At 36.3% G+C, this 18,413-nt stretch overlaps 1 protein-coding gene across 1 annotated transcript in view; it reads left to right on the forward strand.

The window, feature by feature from the left end:
* TNFSF13B (TNF superfamily member 13b) overlaps positions 1–18,413 on the forward strand; it is a 39,665-nt gene that overhangs the window by 10,032 nt on the left and 11,220 nt on the right. Inside the window, exon 3 of the mRNA XM_059041510.2 lies at positions 6,589–6,645. Within this exon, the coding sequence (XP_058897493.2) occupies positions 6,589–6,645 (57 nt within the window). The remainder of the gene's footprint in view (positions 1–6,588; positions 6,646–18,413) is intronic.

Here is an 18,413-nt window from a genome sequence, read left to right on the forward strand (position 1 = left end):
TAGAGAAATAGCACACAACCATTTACTTTTAAAAATATTATAGCGTGCTACAGTTCTATGGATGACGTCTCAAAAACTCATTGAGATTATTCGTTACGAAGAATGTTTTCCATAAAACCATGGACCCAAAGATTTATTGTTACAGAGTTTAGACATCATGGACATAGTTTTTTTTTTTTTTAATGGAAACTGTTTTCCCTAAAACATTCATTTAATTTGATTTAACATGTATTATAAATTTGGATGTAAGGATGGGGATTTTAAGAATTATTTGGAAAGGTTAGATGTTGGTATGATGTCTACTTTCTTTTCTAAATTGTTCCACAGGTGTTTTTTTTTAATGTGCTGTAAATCAGACACTGCAAATTTGTAAATGATGGCCCTTGATATGAAGTGACTCACAGTCTAGGGATGGAAGCAGTTATAGAAACAATGAGTACATATAGTGAAATGTATTTCAGTAGATGTACGTACAAAGTGTAATGGCATCAAATATTTAGCTAGAAGGAGCAGGGAAAGATTTGATATGTGACCTGAGCCCTGAAGCATGAATGAGGTTTCACCAGTGGGAAAGGTGAGGAATATTTAGCCGTAGGGAATGGGAGATACAAAGTCCTGGAAACACGAAGACGACCTCCTGTTCTGAGAAGGTGTGTGTCGGTACAGCAGGGGTGGGAGACGAGGGTCATGAGGCTATGCAGGTAGACTTGGATTTTGTGTGCAAAGAAACCCTTTGAAGGAATTATAAACATGCAAAGGACAAGATAGGGTTGGGGTTTAGGAAGATAATTCTGGAGGAGATGCAAGTGATGGACTAGGAGTTATAGAAAATGGAAGAGGCACAACTAGGTAGGCTAAGGTAATTGTGAGGGTAAAGATCTGAATTTAGGCTGCGATTCTCCCCATCTTACCATCTCTCCCTCCCCCCCCTCTCTTTCTCTCTCTCTTTCCCTCTCTCCCTCTCTCTCTCCCTCTCTGTCTCTCTCCTTCAGCCAAGCTTGCCACCGTTCAAAGAAGCCTTCCTCATTGGCTCAGACATGTGGGCACTGTATCTCTCTTACAGTTGCAATTTTAATTCTGTTTTGGTGTTACTGATTCATGCCTTTTCTTGCCACTAGATTGTAAGCGCCATGGGGGTAGGAATTATATCTCCTTTTTTTTTTTGGTATTCCCTAAGTGCAACATGTGACACAAATCTAGTGCTCAGTAAAATTGTTGAATGGATGAATGAGAGATGAAATCTTAATTGAACGAAAGTTAAAAGTTCAGACCACTAGAACTTGGTTATTAGTTGAATTTCAAGATTGAGGAGGAAGGAATAAGGCATGTTTATAAAGTTTCTAGTTTGAGCAACTCAGAGGACAGTTACATATCCACTAAGAGAGAAAACAGAGAAGGGGTGAGAGGTGAATGTGTGTGGAGAAGATCAAGAAATAGATTTGAGGCAGATGAAACTTGAGGTATCGCTATGGCGTTCAGGTGGGAATGTCCAAGCGGGAGTTGAAAATGTAACAGCCAACTGTGCAATTTATTGCTACCTTTCTCCAGATAGTCAGGTGTATTTCTGTTTTGGGTTTTATCTTCCTTGACTTCAGACGTGTTTGCACGTTGTGTTATGAAGCTAATGTCCTTCACTGGTAAGTTAGCGATACCCAGTGCCTTCTGAGTATGCGTCATTAATAAAGTGAAATATCCTAAAATAATGCAAAGAAGTCATGACCGAGGAAAAAACATATCCTGTGGAGATAATGACAGCTATAAAATTGGTAATTTTAAGTTAAAGTATTTGATCATTTGCAAAATTGAACAACGTTAGATGAAGATGGTATTTTGGGGTTTTTTTTTTTTGTCTTTGTTACTTTACTCTTATGAGGCTATCCAGAGGGCTGCCATCTTACATATCCTGCCTTACTTTAGTCATAGAACATGATTATATTATGAGTGGTACATGGCAACTTCCAGTTCATGTCAAGACTCTGTGCACAGAGTCTTGTGCACAGAGAAAATCTTCAATTCAAACCTATTACTTTACTTCTGTCAGTTATATTTATTTCTACTTTATCAGCTTCATTCCAAGCCCTCCAAAGATTCAGCACCCCTTTCTCACTTCCCCAAGACCATTATAATGCTGCCATCTTTGTGAATTCCCCAGAATTGAAAACCTGCTTTTATTATTAGTTTTTAATTCTCCTTCAAGCACATATACTCATTAGTCAGAAACTTTTAAAGTTTTTTCACAGTTTGTCTTGGGTGCTCCACTTACATAATTGCATTTTAGACCAAATCACCCACGTATTTATTACCAGTCAAGAGCTGAACCTTGGCTTTCATTCTCCCTTTACAGCAGTTCGTTCTACACATAGACACATGTATGATCTTTCTCAAGCACAACATGTATCAGGCAAGCCCCTCTCAAGATTAAGAATTCCTAATATTTTTTCTATTTTCTAGTAAGTCAAATACAGACTTCTCAACCTAGCTCTCTAGAAATTCTTTGAAAACTCTCTCAATTCATTGTTTTTGTAAGTTACCAATAAGTAACTTAAAAAATGTTGCCAGTTACACAAACTGCTTATCCCTGATCAAATAAAAGTTTATAATCCAGTTTCCACCCCTAAAATTTTGTCTTCCCATTCCAGTAGAAATGTTTATCCTAAAACCATGATTTATTTGATTTCTTCATAAATCTGTGTCCAGCATTAGGTCAATATTTAGATCTTTAAGGGATTTCTCTTAATTAAACTTTTCCAGCCTCTGATGATTTATTCCAAACTAGCTCAAGAAAATTCCAACTCTTACATTTGTCATGACTGCCATGTACGGAATGAAATCTCTACAGAAATGAAGAGAGGCATCATCTTCAGAGTCCTCGTGCTTGAAAAGTGTACAATGTAATAAGTAAGACAACAGAAGAAAGAAGAACGATAAAAGAAGATGAAGGGAGGGCAGCTCATTCAGACTGAAGAGCTTAGAAGAAGCTTCTTGAATGAGATGAGTGAGAACTTATGGGAGTTAGTGGGTGTAGGACACGAGTAATGGGAAAAGCTCATTGTGGGATGCTTTTCATGGGAACCATGCATAATCTGCAATAATTGCATTATTTACGGTAGTTTCTATTAGATTTAGCTTCGTTGAAATAATGTATAATAAACTGGATTCCAGTTTGAAAAGGTTTGGTTCCAACACAGAAAACAATACAACAGTTATTAGCAATTCCATAAACCTATAAATCTCTTTTCCTGATTAAAAGCCACTTTAAAAGGTGGCTTTCAATCTCAATCAGTCCAACCACTATTCTGATTGTGAAGATGATTGGATTTTATTATATCAAATATTGAGCAATAGCAAATGACTTTTGTCTAAAATTTCTTATTTTAGGAATTCTCTTTTGTAAGCTAGCTTTGTCATCAATATAATGTCTTGTTTTTAGAAATATTTTTCACATGGTTTAATATTATGAGTAAATTTTCTTATGCTGTAAAAATGTACTTAAGATTAATTATCTGTGGCTCTCACATCATTATAATATGAGATATATATACACATATATATATTTAGAAATATGTGTCTCCCCATTGACACAGAAATGTTTTAGTGTATATGCTACTGCCTTGCTTAGTTAAAAAGATAAACCCTTCTCAAACTCTTGTATAATTCCCCTAAACTGTAGCAGCAGGAAAGATGTGTGAAAGACATTTGAAAACCAAACACAGTCAATTAATACCACAATTGTTATCGATATTATGTTTCTTATATTAGACTGTGCATTCTCAAAACTCTTGTGGTTGGATATCTATGCTATTGGGAGATACAAAAACAGTGCTGCTCTCTTTTGGCCAACTTTTTGTAAGCAATAATCTATAGTCTAAAATCAGATCTATGTTGAATTGGAAAGAGAGTCCTAAAAGACTGAACTGGAGATAAGTTGATAATAGATATCAAATTTCCTTAAAAGGAAGAGTTGAAAACTGAAGAGGTAAGTAGCACTGATAGAGTTGATGGGACCTGAACAGCATCTAATGAGGGCAGGATGGAAAGTCCTGTTCTTATTTCCAAGAACTTATCTCCTTGAAAAGCCCAGTGACTTTCTCTGGAATAAGGAAAACTAATGAATAACACTAGCTTTCGTGAGTATAATTCAAACACTACTCTTGAACTGTCATTTTAATATCTCATTTTCTTTTCTGAAGAGTATTTCATGAAATAAAAATTTCTCTCCATAGTGTATTTTCTTCTAAAAGTTAGATTTCTGCTACTGTGTGATAGAATAGACCATAGTTTTTCAATGTGTAGCTTGTGGCCAAGTTTTAGTCGGGCTTTGGAGATTAAAATTCAGATATTTTCATATCAGTTTGGTAGTTTCCAGGCAGCACTCATTAGGTAAACCCCTTTCTGTCTAAATAGAAAAGGTAAGTCTCCTACAGGAGTTTGTGGAAACAGTCAAGGAGAGGGCTAATTGGAATAGTATTTCTAGGGACTTCCCTGGCGGTCCAGAGGTTAAGACTCCGCGTTTCCACTGCAGGGGTGCGGGAGGCAAGTGTTGGATACCTGGCTGGGGAACTAAGATCCCAGGTGCCTCGTGTGGCCAAAAAAAAAAAAAAAAAGAAAGAAAGAAAGAAATAGTATTTCTAGTATTTCCTTGGGCCCTTTATCAGCTTCACTTTGTCTTCTTGCTTTCCTAATGTCCTTCCCTGTGTTCCCAGTTTATTTGGTTCGATGCTACTAAGAACAATACCACTAATAATAGCCAAGATTGACTTTGCAATGATTATGTCCCAAGTAAAGTACTAAATGTTTCAGATGTATTATCTCACATAATCTTTACAATATGCATGCACATGACAGAGGAAAGATGGAAAATTTGGAAATTTAACTTTGACTTTCGTCAAGATCCTCTTTTTCATTGTGGAGGAAAGATTAGAGCTTTTCATGCTCTGATTGGCCCTTGCATCCCTCACAAAACTTATCATGGTGCCTTGTATGTAGTGATTCCTCAAGAAGTGTTTGTTAGAAAAATAGGTTTAATATGGTGACTCTAGACGTTGTGCTTTTCAGACTTTGGCTGCTTTGGATGTTCTGTTGTTCCTTTCTTTCAAGCTGTCCTTATCCACAGCTCTTCTGCCTGTTACGATGCTTTTCCATATTTTCTGTGGCAGAGGGTCTGCCGTAGTAACTGCAGTAATGAGCCACATTTCCCTGTGGCATAGACATCGCCGCCGTTGTTTTCCAGGTCAATAAAAGAACCACCAAGTGGCCAAAATGTTCTGCTCCTATCCAAACCATCACATTAACATAAAAATGTGTTAGAAAAGTCTCGTGGTTATAAAGGAATTACAGTTTTTATCATTATAGTTCCACCTTTAAATACCAAGGGAAATTTCTTAGCAGATTTTCGTGTGTCATCACTGCCTGTAACAGTATTCTTTCTAGGCCTATGCGTTTGCACAGCTTCAGAATATTACGTAATTATTACATCTGTTATTCCATGTTTTCCATTAGTGACTTACAGCAGGAACTCTCCACTGTGTTAATAAGCTCCTAAAATGTATACATTGCGAAGCATGTTTTTAAAGCATTACTTCAACGCAGAATAAAATACTTGCTATATAATAAACGATCTAAACTAATATTTTCTTAATTTAAAATAGGCACACTTAGGTTCATGTTCCATATTTTTCATAGATATTTACTGCTTTGTTTCCTTTTCCTACAGGCAGTGTACCTATTTTGCTTTTACCTGAAGGCATTGTCTTTATTTAGTAGACTAGATATGTATTCTTTGGAATACTCTGTGTAATATTCTGTATGTGACGTGTGTTGTGAATTGATGCTTCCCAGAAGCTTTACTGGTGATGCAGAGTCAGGGAAATCTTCCATTTTATCTTAAAAAGAGGTTGTAGCTCTCTTTCTCTTTCTAGTCCAAAACATATTACCAAAAGCCTGACTTTGGCTCCGCAGTGAAACAGGCGTGATTAAATTCTGATCCTGTCACTTTCTATCCCTGGGGACTGGAGAAGTTGTTTACACTTTCCATGACGCAGTTTTCAGTATATAAATCTTGGGATTGTTGTGAAGTTGCCTGGATTTATATTAGCTCAATGCATTTTAGCAATTATTTTTATTTTCAGTAATGTTAATAGTGGTATTTTCAGTACTAGTGAGTTATTAATGTTAGATTTTTTGAAACAAAAAAATCATTTTAGAGTAATCTGATCATTTGGCTTGTGTATTTGAGAGAATTGAAAAACAAATGACAGTGGCTAAAGTTGCTTTCTCTACAGGCATAACATTTTAGAGTAAGTTAAGCTAAACTGTTCAGATGATATACTCACTGTATTTCAACAGCATATAGAGTTTTTCTAAAGCTTGAATATCAAGTACATATTGTGTTTCAAGTACAAGTTATATTAAGAGCCTGTGGGCACGTTTCCTAAAGTAATTTTCAGAGCACCACACGGGCACTTTATAGAAAGTATAACTGATCTGGTGTCACTGGAAGAGTGGGTTTACAGCTTTGTGTTTTTGGTCATCTTTATTCCCTTACTATTTCTATTCAAGTAAATAAAATGACATATTTTTGCTTTTCAGTCACTCAAGACTGCTTGCAATTGATTGCAGACAGTGACACGCCTACCATACGAAAAGGTAATAAAATATTCCCAGAAACGTTTCCACTTAGAATTCAGTTCAGTCCAATTACCTGTACATTTCAAGTCTAAAGATTGTATTCAAACTCCATCTCAAATCACCTATCTGCCTCAAAATTTCTTACAATCAGATTTAAAATAATAAATTTATTTAAAATGACTGGGGAGTAAATATTTAGGTTAATGTAATAACCTAACAAAGAGAATTACCTTAAGGATACTAATACGTACAAATTTTAAATAAGTAGCACATGATAAAACAAAATCAATACTAAATCAAATTCAGTATTTTATTATTTAGAAATGATTTTGGCTTCTATGGTGCCTCAAGATCCTCTTCACAAATATTCATTCTCTGTTATATTAGGTTGTAGAATATTACAATAGGATGGAGATAAAACTGAACATACATTTTACATTAATTTATCAATAAGTATATGTACAAATAAATATAACATTTTTGTGATAAATCTCCAGTGTGAAATTATTGCTTTATATTTTACATATACTGGTTAAAAACATACAATGTTCCAGTTACTGTGTGGGTATTGGGGCTCAGCGGTGAAACATATATATAGGTCCTCATTTTTATGGAATTTACCTTCTCATGAAGGGAAAACAGAAAAGCAAACAAATGAACGAGTAAAATGTAGAATGATAAAATTAAATGGTATGGAGAAAAATAAAGCAGGCGGGGGGCAAGGGAATATTTGGGTTTTGAACCACAAGGGGGAGTTCAGAAGTGTCAGGAAGTTAAGCTGGGGGCCAAGAGTGGAGACTCAAGAAAGATAACTGAATTTGGATTGGGCTTTGCAGTGATTCCTGGGAACGCTACCTTTCATCTGTATTTTTCTATGTGACTTTAATTATCCTAAATGTAACCCAAATACTAAAATATTTGAAATTCTCTTATTATTTATTGTTCTGCATTTTCCAAAGTCATATGTTTGCAACTTTTATTAGGTAGCAAATTGTTCCCTAAGAATTAAAATAGAGCCAGAAGAAGACCCTAAGGACCAATTAAAAAATATAACTTGGAAAAGGTTTGTTTTACACATTTGGCAAAAACCAAAAATGCTATAAATCATGCAAAAAAATGCAGCTGCTACTCCATTGTGAGCTTAAATTTCACAGAGTGTTGTGATCTTCCTGGCGTGGTGGCTACTCTACATTGATCCTCCTTGGAAAATCTGGGTGCTTATCTGGGTGCTTTGCCATTTGGGCTGATGCGTTGTGATGCCAGTAAACCTTGGACATGTAAATGTTAGTGTGTGTGGACATTGCAGCAGTGCTGCTTTACTGCATCCTATAAGTTTTGATATGTTGTGTTTTCATTTTTATTTGTCTTAAGATATTTTTCAATTTACCTTTTGATTTCTTTTTTGACTCCCTGGTTGTTCAGGAGTGTATTGTTTAATTTCCACATATTTGTGAGTTTTTCAAATTTTCTCCTGTTACTGATTTCTGGTTTCATACTATTTTAGTTGGAAAAGATGCTTGATATGATTGCAGTCTTCTTTAATTTGTTAAGACTCATTTGGTATCCTAACATTTCATCTATCTTAGAGAATTTTCCTTGTGCACTTAAGAATGTATATTTTGCTACAGTAGGCTAGAATGTTCTCTAATATATCTGTTAAGTTCGTTTAGTCTGTAGGGTTGTTCAAGTATGCTATATCCTTACTGATTTTCTTTTGGGTGATCTATCCATTGTTGAAAATGGGGTACTAAATTATCCTATTGTTGTTGTATTGCTGTCTGTTTCTTCTTTCAGATCTGTTAATATTTGTTTTACATATTTAGGAGCTCCACTGTTGAGTGCATATATATTTATATTTGTTATATCCCCTTGATGAATTGATCCATTTATCATTACATAATGACCCTGTTTGTCTCATGTGACAGGTTTTGACCTAAAGTCTATTTTGTCTGATTTAAGAAAAGCCACTTCTTCTTTCTTGTTTACCATTTGAATGGAATATTGTTTTCCAACCCTTCACTTTCAGTCTATGTGTGTCCTTAAAGCTACAGTGAGTCTATTGTAGGCAACATATGGTTGGATTTTGTTCTTTCCAATCCAGCCACTCTATGCGTTTTGACTGGGGAATTTAATCCATTTACATTAAAGTAATTATTGATAGTGAAGACTTATTATTTCCCTTTTGTTAATTGCTTCTGGCTGTTTCACAGTTCATTTGTGCCTTTCTTCCTCTCTTAATGTCTTTCTCTGTGTTCTTTGATTATTTTTTGTAGTGGCATGCTTTGATTCTCTTTACATTTTATGTATCTACTACAGGTTTTTATTCCTGCTGACCATGGGGTTTACATAAAACAACCTATTGATAATAGTCTACTTTAAGCTAATAACAACTTAACTTTGATCTTATCCCAGAACTGTACTTTTACTTCTCCCTCCCCTACACTTTAGCTTGTTAATGTGACAACTTACACCTGCTTATCTTGTGTATGTCTTAACACATTATTGTAGTCATAATTCTTTTTTTAAAAAATACTTTTGTCTTTTAACTTTTATATTTACTAGAGTGGAAAGTGATTTACAACTCATTGTAACCATTTCTCTCACGTTGTTTACTGGAGATTTTTTTTCTTCCTTTGTGTTGTGTTTTCCTGATTCCTCATATTCCTTGTAGATTTGCTTTGTTGTCTGTGCATTTGAAGAAGCAGCTACTTCTCCCCATCTTCTTGGACTGATTTTGACTGGGATACGCTTTCACTGTCAGCAGTGCTCAGTGTTAGTCACTCTAAGGCTGGGAGCAAAGCCCCTTTGCGTCCTTCCTTTCCTCCTGAGGAAAAGTATCAGTTCTCTGCTTTTCCACAACCATGACAAAAAAATTCATGACTATAAGGGGATGCACTCCCCTTTTTTGTTTCTAACTGTCTCAAGGGACCAAGATCTTTTGGTTGTTCGGTGCTCAGTATGAGGCAAGATAGAAACCAGTTCCTCATAAGGCACCCTGAGGGGCCATGAGGCCTTGTGCACAGTCCAACTTCACCATCCCTCCATGTGAGAATCATGAGCTGAGGCAGTCTTCTTGGGGTGGAGCTAAGCCTGTTTGGAGGAGGGACTGATGTGAGTAAATTGAAATTGCTTTTCTTACCTGTATAAATATGACTGCTTCTCAGTTTGTGCTCCTCTAGACTGCTTCTACTTATTAGCTGGATCTTGAATGTCTCTTCATGGTATTTTGATCACAATATTATTGTTAAATCAGCATTTCTGTGGAGGAATGAGGGGTAAGTCTCCCTACTCTACCATTTTACTGGCATAATTCCTCATTCAGAACCTTAAATATGTCATCCCACTGCCTTTTGATTATATAGTTTCAAGTAAGAAATCAGCTGTTGATCTTATGGAGCATCCCTTGTACTTGAGGAATTGCTTTTCTCTTGCTACTTTTGAAATTCTATGCTTGCCTTTGTCTTTCAGCTGCTAGTTATAATGCATCTTGGTATGGATCTCTTTAAGTTTATTCTCCTTGAAATTCATTCAGCTTTGTGGATATGTAAATTCATTCTTTCTACAAAGTTGGGAAGAGTTTGGCCATTATTTTTTCAAATATTCTTTCTGCCTTTTTTTTTTTTTTTTTTTTTTACGGTACACGGGCCTCTCACTGTTGTGGCCCCTCCCGTTGTGGAGCACAGGCTGCGGATGCGCAGGCTCAGCGGCCATGGCTCACGGGCCCAGCCACTCCGCGGCATGTGGGATCCTCCCAGACTGGGGCACGAACCCACGTCCCCTGCATCGGCAGGCAGACTCTCAACCACTGAGCCACCAGGGAAGCCCTGATTTACCTAACTCTTAAAGCAACCCTAGAGGGTGGCAAATAACATTCCAACCACTTAAAAAATAAAAAGTGAATAATTTCTTTGTTCGTCAGCTAGTAAAGAGGTTTTCTCAACCCTAGTATAATATTTGATAAAGTTACCTTTTTTTTTTTTTTTTTTGCGGTACACGGGCCTCTCACCGCGTGGCCTCTCCTGCTGCAGAGCACATGCCCCAGACGTGCAGGCTTAGCAGCCATGGTTCACGGGCCCAGCCGCTACGCGGCATGTGGGATCCTCCCAGACCGGGGCACGAACCTGCGTCCCCTGCATTGGCAGGCAGACTCTCAACCACTGAGCCACCAGGGAAGCCCTCTTTCTGCCTTTTTCTCTTCTCCTTCTGGGACTCCTGTAATGCATTATTAGTCTGATGGAGAGTGTCCTATGGGTCCTTTGTGCTCTTTTCACTTCTTTTTATTCCTTTTTATTTCTTCTACTCAGACTGGATAATTTCAATTGTTCTATATTCAAGTTTGCCAATTCCATCTTCTGCCTGGTGAAGTCTGCTGTGTAACCTCTCCAGTAAAAATTTTATTTCAGCTATTTTAATTTTTAGCTCCACAAGTTCTTTTTAAAGAAAGAGTTTGGTTCCTTTTACAATAATTTTTATCTCTTAACTGATAGTGTCTATTTGTTCATACACTTTTCTCCCAGTTTTCTGAAGTTCTCTGTCCATGGTATCATTTAGCTCTTTAAACATATTTAAAATATGTAATATCTTTGTCTAGTAAGTCCAATATCTGGGCTTCCTCGGGAATGGTTTCTGCCAATATTTTTCCCTGTGAATGGTCCATAATTTTCTGTTTGTTTGTATGCTTTATATTTTTCTTTGTAAATTGGACAATTTGAATATTACAGTGTGGTAACTCTGGAAATCACATCCCCAGTGTTTGCTGTTGTTGATTTTTGTGGGCTGCAGTTGTCCATTTGTTTATTGAATTTTCCAAAATATGTTTTCAAAAAATAAACTGTACTCCTTGTTCTGTGTGGTCACTGAAGTCTTTTTTCTGTTATCTCTGCAGTAATCCTGTTGGAGATTCTTTTATCTCCAGTCCTAATCCTGATAGAGATTTACTTTAATGCCAGGAACCAAAACCAAATCCAACAACAACAACAAAAACCAAGCTCCCTTTTTCTGAGCAGATTATCTCTGGGCTGGGGCACTCCTTCAACATTTAGCTAGGCTACCAGCAACTGTGCCTTAGACTTCCCATACAGCTTGAGCAAAGAGCAAGGATCAACTAGAGATGTTAGCTTAGGGTTCTTTCAGGTGTTTTCTGAACATGCATCCTGCTCTGGGCATGCACAATCCACTGCAGATTCCTTGGTGTATGTGGTAACACTTCAAAGCCCTTATTCCTTGAAATATCTTCCTCCTTAGCCTCATCCGTCTCAGGCTTTTTGTCAGTCTGCTGCTTGCCCTATCCACTGTTCCTTGTTACGGGTGACTACAGGTAGTGTATTTCTGTAAAGCTTTTGACTGACACCAGTCTGAGGAGCTGCTCCCATCTAAAGGGAAACTCCAGGCAGGTCAAAATCCAGAGTCACAATGTTTTGAGAACAAAGTGAGTATTGCACTTCCTGGCATCAGCAGGACACCAACTGGAACTCAGGCCACCATCTCCATGGCTGCCACTAAGCTGGAGAATGAAGGGTGATACATGAGTAAGCAAAAATACCACAATACTTTCTTACTGAAATTTACACCTTTTGTTTCATTAAACACTCCCTTGGTTTCTATAAGTTTTTTACTAGATTTCATACATCCAAAAACATGGATTCTATAACTTCTTGCAAGCTTAATTGCTGCCTTAGCAAAGGGATTATTTTTTTCTTTTTTTGATTTTTGAATTTTATTTTTTTTATACAGCAGCTTCTTATTAGTTATCATTTTATACATATTAGTGTATATATGTCAATCCCAATCTCCCAATACATCACACCACTACCGCCCCGCATGCCACTTTCCCCCCTTGGTGTCCATACATTTGTTCTCTACATCTGTGTCTCAATTTCTGCCCTGCAAACCAGTACATCTGTACCATTTTTCTAGGTTCCACATTTATGTGTTAATATATGATATTTGTTTTACTCTTTCTGACTTACTTTCCTCTGTATGACACTCTTTAGGTCCCTCCACGTCTCTACAAATGACCCAATTTTGTTCCTTTTTATGGCTGAGTAATATTCCATTGTATATATGTACCACATCTTCTTTATCCATTTGTCTGTCGATGGGCATTTAGGTTGCTTCTATGACCTGGCTATTGTAAATATTGCTGCAGTGAACATTGGGGTGCATGTGTCGTTTTGAATTATGGTTTTCTCTGGGTATATGCGCAGTAGTGGGATTGCTGGGTCACAGGGTAATTCTATTTTTAGTTTTTTAAGAAACCTCCATACTGTTCTCCATAGTGGCTGTATCAATTTACATTCCCACCAACAGTGCAAGAGGGTTCCCTTTTCTCCACACCCTCTCCAGCATTTGTTGTTTGTAGATTTTCTGATGATTCCCATTCTAACTGGTGTGTGATGATACCTCATTGTAGTTTTGAGTTGCATTTCTCTAATAATTAGTGATGTTGCACAGCTTTTCATGTGCTTCTTGGCCATCTGTATGTCTTCTTTGGAAAAATGTCTATTTAGATCTTCTGCCCATTTTTGGATTGGGTTGTTTATTTTTTTGATATGCAGCTGCATGAGCTGCTTGTAAATTTTAGAGATTAATCCTTTGTCAGTTGCCTCATTTGCAAATATTTTCTCCCATTCTGAGGGTTGTCTTTTCGTCTTGTTTGTAGTTTCCTTTGCTTTGAAAAAGCTTTTAAATTTCATTAGGTCCCATTTGTTTATTTTTGTTTTTATTTCCATTACTCTAGGAGGTGGATCGAAAAAGATCTTGCTGTGATTTATGTCAAAGAGTGTTCTTCCTATGTTTTCCTCTAAGAGTTTTATAGTGTCCAGTCTTACATTTAGGTCTCTAATCCATTTTGAGTTTATTTTTGTGTATGGTGTTAGGGAGTGTTCTAATTTCATTCTTTTACATGTAGCTGTCCAGTTTTCCCAGCACCACTTATTGAAGAGACTGTCTTTTCTCCATTGTATACCCTTGCCTCCACAAAGGGACTTATTTTTGAGCTTTCTACTCTGTCATTTTTCATGATATTACTCTGACATCTTTAATTATATCTTTAGATAATATATATTGATTGTCTACTCTGATCTGTAATAAAATTAAATATGATTTTTCTTTATTTTCTCTATCATTCCTGTCCTCCACCATCCATTTTTTAGATAGTAATATTGTATTTCTTAATGCTTATCTACATACTGTTACAATGTTTATATTTCTATTACTTGATCTCTCAACTTTAATTTATATCCTTCGAGCCCCAGCTGTTACAAATGAGGCAATTGATGAATTTACTGTCAACATTTTTTTCTCCACTACTTCTCAATATTTGCTAGTTATGTAATCTCTACATTGTCATGACATAAAACTGTTCTATTCTTTATCATCAAACCATCCTCTTTATGTGTTTTTGCAGTAAATATATTCAATACCCATTGCAAGTCCTTTTGCAATGGTTTCCTCATTCATATCTTAGTTTCCTGAATTTTGTTTTCTACTAGTTTATTCAAAATCGCCACAGGAGAACAATGCTCTCTTAGTGTTTACATTAATAAAGCTGTTTCCTTGTAGTTTTTATACTTTAAGGACAGATGCCTGAGTATGAAATCCTCAGTTTACCCTTTCTTTACCTGGGTAACTTGTAGGAATTTCTCCACTGTCTTTTGCCTTTGGCATTATATGCACTTTGAAGAAAACTAAAGTAAGAGAAAATTTTCTTCTCATAAGTGGCTTGACTATCTTGCCTAGTTACACAAAGAATTATATATTTACCTTAAAATTTCAGTACTTATTTTATTATATATCTGAAGGTAGACTATTGTGGTGGGTAGAAAAATATTTCCTCAGACGTGTCCACACTGTAATCCCTGAAACCTGTGAGTTTATTACCTCACCTGGCAAAAGGGACTTTGAAGATGTGACTAAGATAAGGAATTTGGGCATCATATTATCTTGGATTATCTGTGTGGTCCCAGTATAATTACAAAGGTCCTTGTATGAGAGAGCTAACAGGGTCCGAGTCAGAGAAGGTGATGTGGCAATGAAAACAGAGTTCAGAATGATGTGATTGCTGTCTGGGAAGAGGAAGGGCCACAAGCCCAGAAAAGCAGGCAGACTATAGAAGCTGGAAAAGGCAAGGGATGGACATTCCAGCATCCAGAAAGAACACAACTTGCCAACACCTTGATTTTTGCCCAGTGAGACTTCTGATGTTTCAAATGGGAGATAATAAATGTGTATTGTTTTAAGCCACTAAGTTTGTGGTAATTTGTTACAGCTGCAATAAGAAACTAATAAAACTCTGAATCAACTTTCTCTGACACATAATGGGCCTTTTAATTCTGCAGTAGCTCTAAGTGGTTGTTCTGCTTGACTTTTTGTTGTTTTTGTTTTGTCTTTCTGGGTTCCAATTATGTATATGCTGGTAATTCATTACCTATCTTTTATATTCTATAGTTCTACAATTTTTCTCAAATTCTTAACTCTTTTTTAATTTCCATCTCATTTTGTTTTGTGTGAAACCTATTTTCCCTTCTGAAACTTCTACTTTTACTTTCATTTAAGTGAGAACTTCCCCCCCTAATTTCCCAAATTCTTTTAGCTTACATTGACATTTCCTGTATTGTTTGTTTGTAGATTTCTGTGTGTGTGTGAGGGACTCGTCACCCTTAGTGAGTTGATTTTGCTGACTCTTTGTGAACTTTGCTGCTTCCAGGCCATTGACTATTTCCTTTGCTTCTTCTCTTCACTTTTATGCTCAGCTTCAGTGTGATCCCAGTTACTTTTGGCATCCCTTGCAGTTATTTTGGAGAACACACATCTATGTTTCTTTCATAGGATTTACAGGAGGTAAAAAAGGAGAGATGTGATTTCCACAATCATTGATAGTGGAAGTCTCTTGTTTATTCTGTTTTTCAACATAATTATTTCATAGAGGCAATGATGAGATTTAATCTCACAGTAGAATTTGACACTTGATGATTCCCTTCTTTTTGAAACACGTGCTTTTCTTGGTTTGTTTCTCCAACCATGTTCCTAGCTTTTTGGGCCACTGCTTTTTAAACTTCTTTGCAAATTATTCTTAAGTTTCTTCAGTATTGATGTTTTTCAGACCTCTGACACAGTCCCATTGTCTTCATTCTTATTTCTTTGGCATTCCTAAATCCTCCTGTGTTGTCACTTAACATGCATGTGTGATGGCTTAAATGTAGATCTTTAGCTCAGATGATGTTTCCGAGATCCAAGCCTATGTACACCTCTATCTACTTAACATCTTTTCCTGAGTATCTTGGTGGTATATCAGCGTGAACTCTTTAGAACTTTTCCCCAAGTCTGGTCTTTTTCCAGTGTCTCCTATTTCAGTAAGTGCTGACCATGTCTTCAACTGTTCAATCCAGAATTCTGTGTGTCATTCTTGACTGCTTCCTCGGAGTCAGTACGTTAATCTCTAAACTTTATCAGTGATTCCTCATATATATAATTTGAACTAATCTGTTTTTCTTCATTTTCATTTCACCATCCTAGTATAAACCACCATCGTCTCTCACCTTGGCTGGTTTCCTTGCCTCCAGTTTTGCACATTTCTTACCTGGTAACTCCATAGAGATGTTTCTAAAACACAGATATTGTCATTTTCCCCCCACTGCTCACAGCCCCTACAGGGCTTCTCATTGCCTTTCTAGTAGCCCAGCCTGCATGGCTCTGCCTGTCTGGCTTCTGTTTCTTTTGATTTTCCTAGTCCTGCCTCATCTACAGAATCAGGCATATGATTACATGGATTTCACTGCTAAACTATATTTGTTCAATAAAAAAAATCCCTATTTCTTTTTTAAAAAGCCCTATTTCTTAAATTGGTTTACTTAATCTATCTTCAAAAAGAAGTATTAGTATCTTCTCCCTTAAAACTATTTCCAGGAGTTTTAAGATAATAAAGTAGAAAATCAGGAGCAGTAACCAAATGTGATAGCTGTGATTGACAGCTGCTCTCTGGAGCATTTCTATTCAATTACTGAGGGAAATAACACTGGAAGTATAAATATTTGGGAGGAAATTTCCTATTCATAAAATAGAATAGAAAACAAATATTAATGAAATAGATCTGATTTTCCTATAAAAATATGTTGTCCTAAAATTTATCTACAAGTCTTTCATATATATCAGTACAGGAAAGATCTACTCTTTCAAAAGCAGGCATTTTCAGAAATACATGTAAATTATTTTTACATTTAAATACTGGCATTATTTTTATTTAATTTCACATATTAATGTACACAGTAATTTATTAAGTTTTCCAAAACATTTAAATACATCAAGTATTTAAAGCTGAGTGGAGCTGGAAAGTTCACACTTTACATACCAAGATATATCAGTATTTTAGCTGTTGACTGGAAAAATTAAGCATTAATACTCCTAGAATTTACCTCCACTGACTGAAATAAGAACACACAATATAAGATCTATGAGCTGGAGTTCATTCAGTGTCTTATTGAGGACTATAGCCTCGGAGACAGCCTCTCAGATAGCTCTGAGAAACAGTTCCAAAAAGGCAAGGGAGGAACCTGGATATATCTAATTTTTTTTTTTTTCTGGAAAAGAATGTTTAGTCGAACATCAAAAGATTACTGCTAATCACAAAGAATAGACTCTCAGTTTAATGACTTTAGTGCTTTTCTATGTATGAGGAGAAGATGTAAGAATCTGTGGTCATTGAAATTTTTCCTTTCCAAATTCCTAAATACTACAAGGAGTGATTCATACTAGTTTAGATAAGCATCCTACAGAATAGTCATTTAGTGCATATTTTCTTGTTAGCATCTGTCTGTGGTCTAACTAGCAGGCAAAAAAATCTAAGTGAATTTTAAGATGTAGAAACATATTATAACATTTATGCTTAAGTTTATAATTACGTTAGCTTTTAATTAATTGTTCGGTCTGTTTTCTTAAATTAAAAATTCATTGAGCAGCACGTATTGATTGAGTGCATGCTGTGTGCTAGGCTCCGTTCTTGGCGTCTGAGTTTCCAGCTGTGACTACAGCATAGTCATCGCCTTGGCCTAATGGAGTATAATCCGTGTGTGCGCGTGCGTGTGCGCGCGCGCACGCACACGCGCATGTGTGAGGGTGGGGTTGGGAGGAGAAACATAGACAGTATATAAAGACAAGTAAATGAATACTTTCTCGCTTTAATAAGCGTATTTCCAGTGAGGTATGATGAAATGCCAAAAGCAAAAGAGTAAACAAGAATATAAACCTAATAACTACTTGTTTTTCTTTCTGTTATGACAATACAGCAGTGGAATTTGGTAAGAACTGGCTAATTTTATAGATATTGTATAAAGAAATAGAGGATCGATTTCAGGTATGGCAAAAAAATTTTTTTAGTTGATAAATATCTCTAGTCAGAATATAAACAAGCAGTTTTAGGGATATGTGTTTTACTTCAAGAGTTCATATTACCTCTATAATGGAGGGTGTTTCATTTCCAAGAGTTTCAGAAACGAGGTAATAAAATGCTTTTAAAAAACAAGCAAATGCTAGTGACTAATTGCCTAGTACCCCATCATTTTGAATTATTTTATGTTTAAAGTTGAATTAGTTAACTCAGTAAATATTTGCTGCATCTGCTGTGGGCCAGGAATCATTTTAGGCTCTGGGGAAACAGCAGGGAACCAAACAGAAACAGTCCCCAAACTCAGAGAAATTAGAGTCTATGATGATGTGTATAGTTTTGAAGGGGAAGGAAAGCCCTTTGTGGTCAGCGTACCAAATAAGTATCACTTCCATGAAAACAGTCA

This window comes from Kogia breviceps, chromosome 16 (genome assembly GCF_026419965.1).
Source record: "Kogia breviceps isolate mKogBre1 chromosome 16, mKogBre1 haplotype 1, whole genome shotgun sequence".
Classification (NCBI taxonomy): Eukaryota; Metazoa; Chordata; class Mammalia; order Artiodactyla; family Physeteridae; genus Kogia; species Kogia breviceps.